We start from the raw sequence: 18397 nt of genomic DNA on the forward strand, positions 1-18397 counted from the left end.
TTTATCATTCCCAATAGGGGTTTTAGGGATATTGCTGAGTTCCCTGAGCTTTAAGATAAGGTCACTCGGAGATCTATTGAGCAGCTTGTTAGCTTTCTGGGGCATAGAGCAATAAGCATTTCTCCCAAGGGCTCTTTGAACTCTATTTCTAGTGGCTCTTGCATGAGGAATGCTTTTGTTATTGGGACCCCAGCTTTTCTATGAGATTTTTCAGGTCCATATTGGATGCCTTGAGGTAACTCAGTGTATTGTTGAGTAATGCTCAGCTGGTTGATGGGAGATAGTGGACAGGATGATTGGGGGGGGGGGTACCGGGACTATTGGTGGCTACACGGTGAAGTTGGGTGATAGTGATAGAGCTTCCAGGTTCATCAGAGGAAAGAAGGGCATGGACTGGCACAGGTGGCCCATTAGGTTGTTGATCTCCTCCATGGACAATGGTTGTTGTGTCCCCATGTACTGTGTCTGGAGCAAAGATGGACATCTACAGCTGGTGTCCAAAGTTTGCCAGGCCCTGATGTAGAAGCTGCATAGCTAGCCTCGCTAAGTATTGAGGGTCCTGGATTGTGATTTCCATGGGGACTGACCCCACTATTAGCTGCAATTTTGGATGGTCCCCTGTAATGCCAACTCCAGCCAAGAGTCCGACATGTGTTCTGGTGGGAGTGGTGCGAAGGAGAGTATTAGTGGGTCGGTGATTAAGGTTTGGGTGTTTGAGTTCGAGTTCTCCATTACTGAACTTAGCCTCGATGAATTCACAAGAGAGAGGTTGGGAAGAATGAGCCATACTGTTAAGACTATGGCAATAATCCATGATCACTTCGTTGGGAGATGTGTCTGAAGATTTTGCTTGAGCAGTCAATCTTGGGAGATTGACAAGCAAGATTTTCTCACTGGTAACTATAGGAGATTGATGTGAAGTAGGTAATCGATTACCTGTACTTTTTGGCAAAGTTTTGGTTGCTAGTCCAGCAACCATTGTATTTTAAGAAATGCCGTTAAGTTTGGATGAAGTCATTGTTGATTACTTTTCTTCTTGAGAAAAGTTCCAAAAGACAGTTTCCCGCTAACATCTTGCATCGTTCTTTTTTTGGATTGAGTTGTGATAATCTTGGATTTCAACCTTTAGGCAAGTATTGAGTTAGGGGTGTCAAATGGGCGGGCATAGCTGATTTTGTACATGTCAAAATCGGTTGAGTCAATAAATGAGCAGGCCTATGACCCGTCCCAAAGTTATTTGGACTGAGATGGGTTGGGTCAAGATGAGCTAAAATTTAGACCATTACCCAACCCGCCCAACTCTTATCAAGCTTTAGTTAACGTATGTTGTTTTCTTATGAATTGTTTAATTAACAAATAAGACTTTTTTTTTCTTTCGTTATGGTCATATATAACATATCAAACAAAAACGAATTATTTTAAAGATATTTTAGCAAAGTTGCTCATAAATCAATTTGGGCTGAAAATCAGCCCAACTTTAAATGGACTAAGATGGGTTGGGTCTGATCAAGATAAGCTGAATTCAACAATGGTTGGGTCAATGAGCGACCCAACCTTAGGCGGGTTGGGCGGGTTGAATGGGATTGAGATTAAATTGACACCCCCATATTAAGCCATCGTTGTTGATAAATTGGTTTTTCCAGAATGCTTAACCTATTACTCTAATATCCTCACTTGTTGAGACAGATCTTTGGTTACATCCCTTAAGTTACTCATCTCTTCCTCAGCTTTGGCTATCAATTTTTCTGCAATGGCACGAAAGAAAGAGAACAAGAAAGTGAGAGTGTTAAAGGAATTTTGGTGGTAGTAATATAAAGCACAAATGCAATTTACCTGTGTACAATATGACAAAACTTCGGTTAACTGAATCTTTGAAACCTACCACCGAACCGAAGAATCTAAGTTATAAAAAGATTTAACTATAAACCAACTGAATATTCAGCCATTAACTCCATTTGGGAATGCTGGCAACACAAGGGTACTACACTATACGCTAGCAACTAGTAAAGCATTAGTTCAAGCCTCAAGGAGTAAAACTAACTATTTTTCACTCATTGAGCTAAACTTTGAATAAGAAAATCTTATTGTTCTCACATTTAAAGTACATTGTGTCCTTAAATCAGAACAGCTTCTTAAACTTTGCCAACATCCCAGAATGTAAAGACATTAAAATTTTTGATTCTTGACTTCGAAATCCAACTGAACTATTAGCTATGAAAGATAAGGCATGAATACTTTCTCCAAACAACCAAAGGATGTTCTTGAAAGCAACCAGCTATTCGCATTTGATACTGCCATACAGGAGACGGACAAATAGCAAACAGGAACGAAAGCCGACAGTGCCTAGCATGAGAAAGACGCCATAGCTAACGCAAGCCATATATCCGAAGAAGAATGAGGTTTGCATGAAACCACTCATGTCTGACCGCAAAAAGTAATAGTAGAAGGAATAACCAAATAAGTACAAGCCAGTCGATCCACCACAAAGAAAAGACCTGTTTCAAGTGAGCAATAAGTCAGCCATTAAAGACATAGCAAAGTATTTCAATTTTCAAATGCATAACAATTAGCGGTAACTGCTGACATTCAAGCATTTTTCAAATGAAGATTAGGGAACTCTCCTGTTGATGTAAGGCTGGAAATAATCACAGATTAAACTAAATCCTACGCTACTGTGGCAATAAAATTCTGACAAATGCTCGCTATTGGCTTTGTTTCAAGAGACAAGGACAATAATGGAGACCTTAAACAGAAATTCGAAATTCAAATTTTAGTGCGTAGGCAGTAGCACTGCAAACAAAATTTAGGAGAGAGAAAGACGAGGAACGTATTCTAAGCACTCCTAAAGCTCAAGCACTCTTTCATGTGAGGAATTCCCCATATGATGTTTCTATAGCATTATCAGGTAGCAGCACATTAGTATTAGAGCAATGATAACCATTCATCCAACAGTCAGATGGATGAGCCCCAAAGACTCAGATGCAAGAAGAAATGACTATTCAACAGAAAATTAGATTCATGCTGATGATGAGGGGCCCAGGGCTTTGGTCTAGTAGTAAGAGCAGCACGTGATGCTTGGGTGAGGTGCACGTCATTGGTTTGGACCCTGCCACAGGCAAAAGCCACGATGCATCGAGTTTCAAACCGTGCACCATAGGCCTTCGGGGATTTCTCGGTTATCAGAAAACGTTTTAAGGGGAGATTACCAGCAGTCCAGTGTCGTGGCATGCCACAACCTAAATGAGAACTTATATCATATTTATGGATCACCCACCAAGAGAAACTGCTGAGTGCTGACCAAAGACTCGAAACTAATCCTTTCAAGCAAAGTTTTCGATCCTTACCAAGTGAGCTTCTATGTGAATCAAGAAGAAAATTATCTTAGAACTATGAATTTGCACATACGGTGTTAAAGAGAACTGACGGTGTACGATCATAAACTGGAAAATATAGAAATAGAACAAACTAAAGGAAGACACAGAAACTTCAAGGAAACAAAGATGTGGAAATCCTTCCATTAGTTCCTTTTTCAAGAGCAAATCAATCTGCTTTGGATTAGGAGATCATTATAAGAACAAGAGAAGCACAAAAAGTTGATATGTTTATTGAATCAAAGCAACCTTTAAATACGAGAGTGAAAAATCAATTCCCTAAACTAACTCCTCTGGAAGAGGAGAACTAAACTACTTGCTAAACAAACTCTTTGAATAAGGAGATTTATTTGAGAAAATAAAGGACTAACAAAATCCTAACTACTAGCTAAAGAATTGGTCAAAGCATTAAAGTAGTTGGTGGTTAATTTATGCTCTAATACGCCCCCCTCAAATTAGGCAGTGTGTAACTACGCCTAGCTTGAATAAGTGTCTGTCAAAGGCTGGCTTTGGTAGCGCTTTGATGAGCGTATCCGCGAGCTGATCTGCAGTATGAATATGAACAACGCGAACTTGATTCTGTTGGACTTGCCTGCGAACAAAGTGAAAGTCACCGCAATGTATTTCATGCGGCTATGGAAGACTGGATTTTCGCACAAATAAGTTGCACCAACATTGTCACATTAAATGGTTGGTGCTTGTGGAAGTGAAACATGTAGTTCATTTCGCAGATTCATCACCCAATTTGTTTCAGCAAGTGCACTTGCAACTGCTCGATACTCTGCTTCAGTTGATGAGCGAGCAACTGTTCTTTGTTTCCTGGATGACTAGCTCACAGGATTTTGGCCAAAAAATAGTATGTAAGCAGTAGTGGAGGCTCGATCACTCGTATCTCCAGCACAATCCGCATCAGAATACATGTGCAGCTTGAAATCATTATCTCTTTGAATGCGAAGACCAAACTGAATTGTTCCTTGAAGATACCTGAGTACTCGTTTGAGTGCTTTCCAGTGTACTTTAGATGGGGAGTGCATAAATTGAGACAATTTGTTCACAGAGAAACTTATGTCTGGACGAGTGAACGACAAGTACTGTAGTTTTCCAAGAACTCTCCAGTAGCGAGTGGCATTAGTTGGTTTCGCTCCATCGTTTTGTTGAAGTACTTCATTGGAACTCATTGGAGTTTTTGCGGAATTGCAGTCTTTCATATTTTCTTTAGAGAGGGTTTCACTGATGTAATTGGATGGTGATACAGTAATTCCATCTGCAACACGAAGCACCTCAACTCCGAGGAAAAAGTTAAGGTTTCCGAGATCCTTAATGGAAAAACGGCCAGCAATACAATAGATAGCCTGATTTACATATGAGCTATGGCTCCCGGTGATGATTATATTGTCGACATAAACCAGCACATACAACACGCTGTTCGACACTTTGGGAATGAAAAGCGATGCATCACATTCGGACTTGCCAAATCCCAAATAGAGAAGGAACGTTTTAAGTTCATTGTACCAGGCCCGAGGAGCTTGCTTGAGTGAGTATATCGCTTTCTTTAGGCGACATATTTGTGAGGGGAACTGCTCGTCTTCAAAACCCGAAGGTTGGACCATGTAGACTTCTTCTTCTAGGTGACTCTACAAGAACGCGTTGTTGACATCAAGGTGACGTATGGGCCAATTCTGCTGGACAACAATCGAAAGCACCAAGCGCACAGTAGTCGATTTGATAACCGGACTAAATGTAACGTGAAAGTTAATTCCAGGGCATTGTGTAAACCCCTTTGCAACAAGGCGAGCCTTGTAGCGATTGATTGTCCCATCAGCTTTTCTCTTTAACCTGTTAAACCACTTGCAAGAAACAATATTTTTTGTGGGGTCATGTGGTACCAATTCCCATGTCTGATTATTCAATAATGCATCAAATTCACTTTTCTTTGCTCTCTGCCACTCTAGGTGTTTGTTAGCTTGTTTAAAACTAGTAGGGGTGATGGTGGGGGATAAGCGAGCCATGAAGTCAAGGATTGTTTTCGGTTTGTGAATGTTGTTCTGTGAATTGGAGGGAAAGAAGGTTGTTGTGATTCTGTGACAGGAAGGTTGTGAGGGTTGCGGAGTTGAGGCAGTGGTACGAGCAACGGTGGTTTGGCAAGTAGATGTCATTTTGGTCGTTCGGCGACTGTATACAATTGGAAAAGATGGTGATTGAGGCTGTGGGACTGAGGTGAATGGTTGTTGAGAATGTATAGGTGTTGAGGAAGGGGGTGGTGATAATGTACGTAATGATTGTGGAGGAGAGTAGACATTTGAATTTCTTGGGATAACTGTTGGGGATGGCAATAGGGGATAAGATTGGGTATCATTAAGATCAGGAGGAACAACATAATTAGTAGGAGGAGAAGTCGAAGACGTACCTATAGTTGCAGATTCTGTTGGAGCGCAGGCAGAGGAGACGGTGTCTTTGTGAGCGCTGGTTTCTGTATTTGGGATAAGTATAGGGTTGGGTAATTCACTTATTATGGGAAGAGAAAAAATAGGAAATTTTGTTGGGTTAGTTCCAGTTAGGTTTTCTCACGCAACAGTTTTAAAATTTAAGAAAATATTTGAAAAGATATTCTGAAAAGGAAAACTATTTTCAAAAATTTTTACATCTCGAGATAAATATATTTTGGAAGATTTCGGATCGAAACATTGATGGCAATAATAATTTAAAGAATAACCTAAATAAACAAAAGGTGTTAATCGTGGCTCTAATTTATTTTTTGAATAGGGTTTGAGCCAGGGATAACAGAGACACCCGAAAATTTTTAAAGAATTATAATTTGGATCGTTACCAAACAATATTTGAAAAGGTGATTTATTTTGTAAAAGTGAAGTTGGCAAGCTATTTATAAGATAAACCACATGTTGACAAGCAGAAGACCAAAGAGTCGGTGGAAGCGAAGCTTCATGAAGTAAAGTTCTTGCCGTTTCAATAATGTCTGTGACGTCTTCCGGCAAGAGCGACTCTTTGGGGGTGTGTATGGGGGAGATAAAAGATGTTCAATACCCTGAGAACTTAGCTATGGATCAAGACTTTATATTCGCCACCACCATTTGTATAAATAAAAACAATTTTTGTATTGAAACGACGTTCCATTAATGCTTGATAATTTTTGAAAAGGTCTTTAACCTCACTTTTATTTTTTAATGTATATAGCCAAGTATATTTGGTGTATTGATCAACAAAAATGCAGTAGTATGATTTTTGGTAATCGATAAAACCGGAGAAGAACCCCATAAATCACTAAATATTGTTTGAAACGGTTTGGTACTTGATAAAGTAAGATTCTAAAAAGGATAGCGGTGAGCCTTATTCGATGAACAAGAATTACAAACTAAAAATTTGTGACACATGATTAAATTGGACGACCATCACACCACTATTGTTATCAGCATTAACAACTCCAATAGTGTCGGCCATTTGTGGAGGGTGGGTGGGAGAAAAAAAAGATAGGATCTAACTCGTTAGAGTTTGTTGAGACTCTGATACCATATAAGAACAAGAGAAGCACAAAAAGCTGATATGTTTATTGAATCAAAGCAGCCTTTAAATACAAGAGTGAAAAACCAATTCCCTAAACTAACTCATCTGGCAGAGGAGGACTAAACTACTTGCTAAACAAACTCCTTGAATAAGGAGATTTATTTGAGAAAATAAAGTACTAACAAAATCCTAACTACTAACTAAAGAATTGGTCAAAGCAGTAAGGTAGCTAGTAGTTAACTTATGCTCTAATAATCATGATATTTACACCTTATGAAAAGAAGGCAATATTCAGGAAGAAAAGCATCATAGTAGTAAGATGAGAAAGGCAGTACCTCCACCACCATTCATGATCTTCTGCGGCAAGTTGGAAGTACGTCATAGCAACAGAGACAAGGGCAGTTGTAATCAGGAGAAGGATAAATACAACAAAAAGAATGCCATATATTGTGTATATCCTGTGACCCCAAACACTTGCAAATATGTAATACAGCTCAATATAGATGACAGCAAAAGGCAAAATTCCTGCCAATGCCATTTGCATTATGATACTCCTGTACCAACGCTGTGGTGGAACCTCACGAGGACACTTTGTGGTGTGACAAGGAGCTTGAAACTCAGACCTTATTCTCTTCCCAGATAATGCACCTAACAGAAGTGAAGGTAATGCTAGCAAAACCCAGAGGAGAAGTATAACCACAATCGTGCCCAAAGGAAGTGCTGCAGTTGACCCATATTTGATGGCAACAGTATTAAGGAAGAGAAAGGTTAGGAACAAGGGGCAAGAGAATATTCCTCCCGTCAGCAATAAAGTTCTTAGCTGCCATGCCAAAAACAAGATAATAAGGTTATCTGTACAATCTTCTATTCAGAGCACAATTTGAGAGAAGAGTTAAGGTAGGCACAATCCTGCAGTTCATACCCAGTTGCTTCCTTCGAGCTGATGATAAAAAGATACTGCGGAAAATCCAGCAATTGCAGAAGTTATTGCATATATTATGATCAAACCAGTGTGCAAAACTCCTCGATCATACGGTTGAAAAACACCAAGCACGCCTAAACTTAAAATGGCCACCACTCTGCAGAAACATGATCAAGAAAGAATCTCTAATGAGCATAATTTTCACAAATAGTTTATACTGCTTCTACTTAAAACAAGATGATCTCAGAAATTACTGACACTGCCAACAGCTGTGTTCCACAACCAAGCGCTGAAGAAAGCAAATAGTTGCACTTTGGGTACCGGAAGACATCACCATGGAGGCTTTTCCACCCAGTTTCTTCTTGGTTATCAGAGAATTCCTCATCCTGCGCAAGCCTTCACAAGATTGAGCAAAATGGAGTATTTTTAGTCTGATACTAAGATCAAACTATATCATAGTGAAAGAATAAAGAGGACACATCTTCTTACTTATAAATATCTCTCCTCAGGACCCGCATGTAAATTGTTCCCAGACATGACATTACGATGAAAATTGTCACACATGAGTTCATAATTGAGAACCAGTGAATTTCTAAGTGATGGGGCAGAGAAGAAGACATCTTGTATTTGTCCATTCTCTTTTCAAATGGGGTGTTAGTTGCCTTCCACACCACTGTGTAAAGGAATTCTACATCAACTTCCTCATCTATTGTTACATTAGCTGTAACATACGGATCGGCTCGAAGGTTAATTTCAATAACACGGTCCTTGTGGTAAAATATTTCAAAGTGAAACATCGTATAAATGTGATATTTGAACTCATTAGGGTCATAGCTTCCCTCCTTATCGATCTTCCCAATGAAGGCCCATATTGGCAAGTCATCATAGTACATCTGGATGTAGTAATCCAGTGTAACAGCGGTTCTGAATTGTGCAACTTCCTCCTTTGTCAACCTTTTCTTACATACAACTTTGGCATCTTTTTTGTCCGCTAAAAACTCGAGCTTATATGGAGCAAATGTAAGGCGATCTCCATTCAACACTTCACCCAAAGATTCTTTCTTCTTTTCCAAATTATCTGCCAATGTTTTAGAAAAATAGGTAACAAATAAGATTAACCAGAAAACCTTAAGAGAAGATTGACAAAAACAAAAGAAAGGAACGAAAGAAAATATTGTGATGTGCGACAAGAATAGAGGATTCTTATTCAGCATAATAGACAATCAAGGACTTAACAAAAGTGAAAAAGAAAACCTGGTCGACAAAATGGAAGATCGTAATAAGAATAAGTTTCACTGCAATAGGAAAAATGAATAATATTAACAGTAAGAAACATTAGAGAAATATTTCATTTCATTTGCCACATGAAAATGCCTAACAAGATTGTCTAAGGCATTTGATGACCGCCTGATTTTAATCCACAAAGAGATAATCTAATTCATTAATATATATTGTGCTCGTTTTCTATCACTGACCAGTTCCAAGGGTTTTAGCAGATTTATAATCAGGTAGAAAATAGATTCAAAATCTGCTTCCGAGCCAACCATCCATCTCAAGCAGAAAGTGAATATTATACTAATAAAATCGATCAGAAAATAATTGTAGGAGTCAGATCAATTAATATTTATGATGCAATCAAGAAAGTGCCTTCAAATAGAAACTAGGTGGACGGTGGAATTTTTGGGGAAGGGGACAGGAATTTCCTTGTTTTTACGTGATGCGGAAGTGTTGATGAAAAGATTGTTTTAGCAAGTGAACTAAACTAATTAATAAAATTATATTTACCTGACACAAACTGAAGTAAAGACACAAGTCAAAAGCAACAACACATAGTGATGGAAATGTTTAAGGCATCTACCTGGGATTAAAAAATGGGCCAACCTTGTTTGCATAGAGAGGCACTTTTTCTCCACTTTTATACTGATGTGTAGAGGCATCTGATTGTACTAGGCATCCAAGACTCATGATTACAGTTGTAAAAATGAGGATTACCACATGTTTCTCCATTCTTCTTTGGCTTTTAAGAAGATGAAAAATATGAAATCAAGTAAAATGACTGCTGACTGGTACCCAGCTGAAAAAGAGCAAGAAAAAGAAAAAATGATACAAGTCACATGAATTAGTGTATAAATTAATCTTGAAAAATGTGTGAGTCACATTGTAACACTCCGTCCCGTTCTTGACTATATATATACACCATTAGAAAGTATGTGTGCTTGATGTGTTGGTGTTATTTGTATTAAGCTAAGAGTGCTTTGGAAACAAGAGGAGTTGGAAGCTTGTACCTATGCTAACAAGTGAAACATGCCTTAACATTAAAGATGCACAAGTCTTAACCTATAAGGAATTGATAATAATTTAAGACGAAAACTTGTAACCCTTGTAGTCTAGTTTCCAACGGTTCAAACCGTTCATCATTAGGACTTTCCTGCACAAAGTTATGATCATTTCAATGAAGGTGCACACTACTGAGGCATAACCCCTGATACGGCAAAATGAAAATTGTTGATGTGATGCGTCAGAGGCTATTTTGGCCAAGAAACTCTATGAAAAGCTTGATGCGTCACATCAAAAGCTTCCGGAGGAGGGTACTTAGCCATTTCGAGTGTGCCCTAACTCTCTACTATATAAACCACAAATCCAATCTATTTTCTCAATGTTAGCACGACCTAAGGATGGGAAAAATATGTTTAACTCACACTATCCGAAATAGGATTTATCTCTGGACACGGCTTTCCAGCAGCGGCTGCAAAGGTTAAGGTACTAATCCACAGAGCTGTAAGCGTTTTTTGGTCTGGTGTAATTGTACCATCTTGGTACCTTCATTAATAAAACTTACCTTATCCAAAAAAAACCATAGAGCGGTAGCTAAGCAGTAAAGGGAGAGAGTGGAGCTAGACCCGATGCCCTTGATTCTAATGGAGGAAGGTCCACAGGAAAGAGAATTGCTTTTGCTGAAGAAGCAACAATAAAATAAGCTCTAGCTCATCGAATTGCGGAGAGGGGTCGAAGGGGCTAACATCCCATCAAGATTCCCCATAAGAATTCAAGGTAAGAAATCAGTTATATTCTTAGAAAGAGTTATCTAACTTAGGTTTATTCCACTAATGGAGTTTGACTACTGGCAGGTTTGGAGTTTATTTCTAACCTTATTTTAAGCATTGCGATGCTAGATTATTGATGAGTTGGCCAATTTGTGATTTCTTTTACCAAGTATTTGTGATTATTTTTTCTAGCATAGACAATGTTGCATGGTAGAGTGGTGTTTATCAAGGTTTGGGCTAATAAAGAGGTTAAAAGTAAGTAATGATTGTAACCTTAGCGTATTTTGAATATGGAAATGGTTAATGTGCATAGATGGAGGCTACACGAGATATATTTCCATATACTTGATTGTATGATGCGATTGTGTATATAGACTGTGGTAACGGTTTCTGAAGTCTTTAACTTGTCTCTTAAATTTGGATGTATTTATCATTTAATTGTTGAGTCGATAGACTCGCTCCTTTACATTTACAGATCCAGGTGTTGAGACACCACGTGAGGGCAGAAGTATTGTTGGCTTTGAGGGGGATATATTGGTGAGCCACACTTTTAATCCGTGGGAGCCCTTGAGCTTTGCTTTGCTTTTAGAATTTTAGTCATTTTGCATTGAACTCTGCTCGCTCTATGGATTACCTTAGATTGTACTAGTGATAGCATCCGTTTTATGGGTTGTTATGATTGTATCGGGGCTGTACCCCAAACTTTATGCTTTATGTATTGATAGCTGATACACTCCCTCATAGTGCTAGATGCATCAACGGCAATAGTTCTAAAAAGTTCAAGATTCCATCAGACAGAGAGCTTAATCATAACTTACAAACATCAGTTTTTTCTGGCATCTAATATCTTCCTATATTTGGTGAATAATTGTGATAAACAGTAGAAATTGCTGTATGTAGTAAGGTTAAATCACCAACTATTATACTTCTCGCTACTATTCGTACTGCTCGTCTATATTTACCATTGTTATTGAATTTGAACAAACACCATAAAATAGTCAAGAAACTGGAGTTTCTCGTGAGCTTTCATAGATGATTAGGGATGTTCATAAAAATCCGAAAATCCGAACCAAACCAAAAACCAAACCAAACCGACCAAAAAAACCGATACTTTTTGGTTTTGGTTTTGAAATTTAAAAACCGATCAAATTTGGTTTGGTTTTGGTTTTAATTAAAAAAAACCGAACCAAACCGAATATAGGAGTAGCTATTTTAAATTTATTATTACACCTATATATATATGTATACTTTTATACAAAGTTTTAAAATTTTTATAGTAAATATTAATCGTTTGCACTTTTAGTACAGTTCTTTACCTTCACATTCTAGTTTAATTGGTAGTTTTCTTTTGTTAAATGTAAGAATCTATTTCATGTTAAAAATAATATATTTTTAATTGAGTCCTTAAATTATTTATCACTATTTGATTCAATTATCTATCAATATATCTTGGTAAATAATAGATTTCTCAAAGGGCAATTGATTTGATAGTGTTATGTTGATGTGGTCGTCGAAATGTGTGTTTGGTAGTGTATGCCTTATATTTAAGAAAAAACCGACAAATAACCGAAAAAACCGAAAAACCAACATGAACCGAATTGAGAAAAAACTGACTTAATTGGTTTGGTTTGGTTCTAATATTTGAAAAACCGACTTACTTGGTTTGGTTTCTTTTTAGGAAAGACCGATCCAAACCGAACCATGAACAACCTAGATGACATATACCATTGACAAAATCAAGATAATAATAGAACACAGCTATTTTTTAGATTCAATAGATTTTGTAAGTTAATTAATCCAAGTAGAATTAGGAAAGTAAACATAAAGGAAGGAACAAGTGAATGCATCCAAAACACTAGCTAGCTAGTTACTAACAAAATCCTCCTAATTTACAATTTGTGGCATCATATATGCAAATTGTGAAGAATTCAGATAGCCAAAGAATAAGAGGATTTGACAGCAAAAGTAACAAAGAAAAAGCTTCAGAATTGCTTACAGAGAGAGAGCAGTGGCAATTATTGCAGAAATTTGTGAAGGAGAAGAAGAAGGATACTCCTTTAGTCTTTACATGAAAACAATTGGAAGGTACTTTGAAGCGCCGTCGATCATTGACATGGTCAACTCAAATGGTCTTCATTTTTTGGACAGAAAAGAAATGCTTTGGAAAAAGAAAATATTAATTTCGTCAAAGTTTGAAAATGATGCCACACCAGGTTTGGACCAATACAGCGACTTACCAGAAATAGCCTTTTTCTGGCCACCGTTTATATTTCAATTGTGGCCTATTTTGGATTAATGAATAACAGCTTCTTGCCATGACAGTCTCTAAGCAGCAATTGCATAGAGAGAGAGAAGAAAAAATTTGGTGAAGGTACTTTGATGCGTGCTCGCTATTTTCATCATTTTCCCAAGATTAAATCATCATAAAGCCAGCCTAAAAAAATCATCATAGCTATCTCTTGTTTAGAGGGAGAATTAGAAATCAACCGTATAACAATTTTTTTTCGTTCAAAGAGCATCTTAAATAATAAAAACGCATTCCTGACGAGTAATTTCATGTGAATATATATATGTTAGATGAAATTAGACGGGCTATAACAATTGGAAAGCTCTCATCCTTGAGATTACATTGGAGAGACTGCTAATTTTCATTATTATCTTACTACTCTTTAAACTTAAGAGAACGGTGTCGTTCTGGACTTGAGAGAAAGATTAATGCCCCATCTGAAATATTTCAATTAACGATCAAGTAATGTAGGCATATTTTTCTTCCTTCTTGCTTCTCTTTTAAATTGACATTTTGTCACCTAAGTACTAAATCTGCTTCTTGCCACACAGTATTTTCTGCAGTAAATGTGTTTCATGTGTTGATCGAGCTCTGAGGGCCGTTTTAAAGATATAATACTTGCTGAAGTCTCTCATCTCATTTTTAGTGGCACCAAATTTTTTAATTTAATACTACGCATTAATTCCAGTCAACCAACAAAATGAAAGCATTCTTGTTATGTTCTTTCAACCTTCAACTAAAACTTAACATAAAATTACTCACGGAATTTTTTTTTAAAGATGCTTCTGTCTTTGAATGAAAAAAAGTTTTCCATCCAAACCAGGGATAGTTATGACTTTTGTAAATTCTGGGGATGGCTCTTTCATTTTGTTGGTTTTTTTGTCAAAGAGGGTTCATTTTCCTATTCATAAGGTGAGAGGCTATTGCTTTCCTACACTAAAAGGTTAAGGGGTACAGGGGTAAAATAAAATTTATTATTTTTCCAATAATCTTAATCATCATGAATATACCTTTATTCTAAGGAGAAACAATACTCTCTAAGTTTAGTAAGAAATCTCCATCTCCAAAAATATTAGTATTAAAAGAATGATACTTATCATAAAATATAAGTCCTAGGGAAGATAATGAGGATGTTTGGGTTAGCTTTTATCAACTTTTTTTTTTGTTGCTTATTTTGATGTTTACTAAACACTAAAAGTGCTCTAAGTTAATCACTCTTAAGCCAAACACATGTTAGAACAAGCCAAAAGCCATAAATTGAACCGCCCAAGTTATAATTTTTCAACCAAAAAGTTCTTTTAAATTTGACCAAGTATATTATCCCTTTTATATTTTTATAATCGGCTTAATATTTCCCTTTTTATTTTTATTTTTTGTATCTAGAAAGCTCCCTCTTCCCCGGGCAACCTATTATTTAAGCTAAGCAATTGATGATTACTCGTAAAATAATGTATTTTCAACAATAAACAATAGAAATTCACCATGAAACAATTACAATATATTGGGAGGTATATTTTCTGTTGAAGATTCTTACGTGACTTCAGAAAATGGTGGTAACTTGGTCCTTTGGTACGCCACACATTGGGTTTTAATTCTTTTTATTTTCGTCTTAATTAACAATGTATTAAATCATTTCAAATAGCTAGGAAGATAAAAAAAAAAGTTTATTTTTTAAATGCAAATTATGTTAAATCAAATGTTTATAACATGTGGATCAGACTAGTAACCAAATCTACACTCACAAAATCTTAGGATAAAGGTATACTATTAATCATGATTAAGATTATTTTTTATTTAATAAATCTGGACCTTTAACATTTAAATAAGACAAGTGTCACAAATTTAACCATCATTGCTATTTTATCTTTACTCTTAATTTGTTTTTCAGGTATTTATGTGCTTCTAATTGGTCTTTAATTTAATTATAACTCATGCAATTCTAGTTAAACTAGTTTTTCGATACGTGTTTTGCACGTGAATGCAAGTTGTGTAGTATTCATTGTTGTAAAATAATGAACTAAAGAATAATGTAAGAGTTTCTAGTCACACCTAAAATGACTTCTAACTTTTTCATAGCATTAAATGTTTGGTAATTTGCCTAAGGCAATTTCACAACGAACCTCCTTTCGAGTTCAACCTTTGGCTGTCTGTACATAGCTGTTATATTTGACTTCTTAGATGGCATTCTTTACTCCAACGATTCAACAAAGGGTGCATCTTGCAAATGGTGCAGACAACATTCATATATGATGGTAAGTTGGAGTAAGAAACTGATAGAAGCAAGTTCAATGGCGCTGAAAGAGTAGTTATCTTTCTGAAGTTTTCACCTGAGATTTTGCAACATAAATGTTAGACAAAGATGAAAGATGAATAGTACACGTGCAACCAAGGGTTGTGGTGGAGTGATAAGTGCACATTATGTTAGCCGATAAAATTGACCGGAATTTGAATGAAAGGATCGAGAAATCCCTAGGTTCTAGTCGGTGGAGAGAGAGCCTGTAGACACCATTAGGTAAATAAGAAATGGGAATGATCTATTAATTGATCTTAGGACCCGATGGGTCTATTAGTATGCACAACATTGGGTTCAATAAAACAAACTGGACATGGACCGAGTCCCAGTATAAAAGAACATAAAATGAAATGGCCCAACTATACAAAAGGCCCAAGAAGAAAACTATCCTAAATCTGATTTATGTGAGGCAAAAATCCCAAGTCATCAACCCCCGCCCCTCAAGCTGGAGGGTGAGTGACGCCCAGCTTGCACAAAAGCTTGTGATGAGGAACACCTAACAAAGCCTTGGTCAAGACATCAGCAAGCTGGTTAGTAGAAGATACATGTGTAAGAGAAATCACCCTAAAAGATAGCGCATCCCTCACATAGTGGCAATCCACTTCAATGTACTTTGTTCACCCATGGAAGATAGAATTTCTGGCGATGTGAAGAGTAGCCTGACTGTCACAATAAATGGGAACAGGAGTAGCAACAGACAACCCCATGTCAGCTAGCAGCTGGATGAGCCAAACTACCTCAACAATAACTTTTCTTAATGCCCTATACTCTGCCTCAGCAGAAAATAAAGAAACAATAGGTTGTTTCTTAGATTTTCAGGATATAGGAGAATCACCAAGAACAATATAATAACCAGTCACAGATATTCTTGAAATAGGGCAAGCAGCCCAATCAAAGTTAGCAAAAGCCTTCAAGGAGAAATTAGAACTAGCATTCAACAAAGTCCCTTGAGCAAAATCATTGAGGAGGTACTTAAGAACATGCAAACCAGCAATCATGTGAGGCACTCTGGGAGAGACCAAAAATAGACTATGATGTTAGACTGAATAAGAGATATCAGGCCTAGTATGCTAAGGAAAATTTAGCTTGTCAATCAATCTTTTATGTAAGGTAGGATCATGAAGAGGGTCACCTGAGTCAGTAGACAACATGGAATGGAGATCAAGAGGTGTAAGAGCAGGTCTGACATCCAAACATTTGAATTTTGTGAGGAGGTCTTTGGTGTACTTGTGTTAATTGATGAGAAACCCCAGATCAACCTTAGTAACTTCAAGCCCCAGAAAATAATGGATAGAGCCAAGATCCTTGATCTTGAATTGATGATCAAGGAAAGACTTCATATTGAGCATTTCAGCATCATCATTACCAGCCAAAGGAGATCATCCACATAAACAGCTAGTAGGACAATTGATGAGTCAGTGATCTTTGTGAAAAGAGAAATTTTTTACTGAAAGAGTAACCCCTGGACACAAGGGACTGAGAAAGCTTGGCAAACAATTGTCTAGAAGCTTGTTTAAGCCCATACAATGACTTATTCAACTTGCAGGCTTGATGAGGATCACTAGAACTAGACTCAACAATCAAACCCAAAGGAATCCTCTTATAAGCTTTCTCATGAATATCATCATGGAGAAATGCATTATTGATATTCATTTGATAGACAATCCAATCGTGTTTGACAGCAAGAGTAAGAAGGCATTTGATGGTGGTGATCTTAACAACAGGGCTGAAGGTTTAAAAATAGTCAATACCCTCTTTTTGTGATTCACCCCTGATAACAAATCTAGCCTCGTATCTCTCAATAGAGCTATCAAACCTTTGCTTGATCTTGTACACCGATTTACAAGGTATGACTTTCTTTCCAGGTGGAAGAGACATTATATCCCAGGTGGAATTGGTATCAAGGGCCTGTAATTCCTTTTCCATTGCCTTATTCCATGCAGGGAGAGGAGCAACTTGCTAATAGTATTGGGGTTCAGATGGCAAAGAAACATGAGGTAAGATAGAGGAATAGACATAATCCTTCAGGTAGGATGGAGCATTAGAAACTCTGGTGGACTTCATAAGGGGCAGATGTTGTGAAAACGGAATAGGTGAATGAATGGGAGGAGGAGAATATGAATGAGAGAAAGTAGGAGGGGAAGGAGCAGGTGAAGGAGGAGTAACAAAAGAAGCACAAGAGGTAAAATGGGACTATGAAAAGAAGGAAGGGATTGAAGATCCACAAAATGATCAGAGAAGATAGGGAAACCAGAAGAAAGTGAGGAAGAGTGATAGGGAAAGATGTGTTCATGAAAGATCACTTTTCTAGATAAAAAGATAGAATTATCCAGGTTTAATAATTTGTAGCCTTTCTTCTCTAAAGGGTACCCCAGGAAAACAGATTGAGAAGCTCTGGGCTGAAACTTGTCCCTCTTAACCTTTGGTATGGTAGCATAGCACAAATATCCAAAGGTTCTTAAATGAGCATAAGTGGGAGGATATCCATGAAGTTTGTGCTAAGGAGACAAATTGTGGAGGACAGTAAAAGAAAACCTGTTAATAAGATAGGTGGCAGTGAGAACAAAGTCACCCAATACTTGATTAGAAGTTTGGATTGGAATAACAAGACTCTAAAGGTTTTCAAAAGGTGTTTGTGTTTTCTCTCAACCATACCATTTTGTTGAGGAGTGTGGGGAATAGTAGTTTGATGAAGGATCCCAGATTAAGCAAAGAAGGAGGAAGCTTGAGAGATAGAACTAAGTTCAAAAGCATTTATCTGATCTTATAGTTTGCACAAGGAGATTGAAGTGAGTTCTGACCATTAACACAAAAGCCTTAATAAGATCAAAGTCATTGCTCTTATAGGAGAGTAAGTGTGTCCAAGCTACCCTTAAAAATTTATCCACAATGGTTAGGAAATATTTAAAACCATTATATGTCCTAGTGTGATAGGGACCTCATAAGTCAATGTGGACCAGC

The 18397-nt window shown here is 37.2% G+C and overlaps 2 protein-coding genes across 7 annotated transcripts; both read right to left on the bottom strand.

Moving 5' to 3' along the window:
- Window positions 1-1899: 1899 nt before the first annotated feature.
- Window positions 1900-13414, bottom strand: LOC104231385 (transmembrane 9 superfamily member 3-like). 6 transcript variants are annotated; one of them, XM_070170926.1, is made up of 9 exons: window positions 13094-13413; window positions 12853-13014; window positions 9671-9886; window positions 9067-9107; window positions 8302-8890; window positions 8071-8208; window positions 7813-7969; window positions 7226-7710; window positions 1900-2495 (listed from the first exon to the last, which is right to left on the bottom strand). In XM_070170926.1, the coding sequence occupies exons 3-9, from the start codon at window positions 9817-9819 to the stop codon at window positions 2276-2278; spliced, it is 1779 nt and encodes a 592-aa protein (XP_070027027.1). In that variant the 5' UTR covers window positions 9820-9886; window positions 12853-13014; window positions 13094-13413; the 3' UTR covers window positions 1900-2275. The 6 variants fall into 6 exon arrangements, with proteins under 6 accessions (XP_070027027.1, XP_009782678.1, XP_070027028.1 ...); XM_009784376.2 differs by having other exon boundaries at window positions 9671-9829; window positions 12853-13414; XM_070170927.1 differs by having other exon boundaries at window positions 9694-9829; window positions 12853-13413.
- A 2639-nt stretch (window positions 13415-16053) lies between these two features.
- LOC138887819 (uncharacterized mitochondrial protein AtMg00240-like) lies at window positions 16054-16434 on the bottom strand. The gene is made up of 2 exons (XM_070169607.1): window positions 16290-16434; window positions 16054-16205 (listed from the first exon to the last, which is right to left on the bottom strand). The coding sequence occupies exons 1-2, from the start codon at window positions 16432-16434 to the stop codon at window positions 16054-16056; spliced, it is 297 nt and encodes a 98-aa protein (XP_070025708.1).
- Between the last annotated feature and the right edge of the window lie 1963 nt (window positions 16435-18397).

The sequence above is a fragment of the Nicotiana sylvestris genome, chromosome 3, assembly GCF_000393655.2.
Source record: "Nicotiana sylvestris chromosome 3, ASM39365v2, whole genome shotgun sequence".
Classification (NCBI taxonomy): domain Eukaryota; kingdom Viridiplantae; phylum Streptophyta; class Magnoliopsida; order Solanales; family Solanaceae; genus Nicotiana; species Nicotiana sylvestris.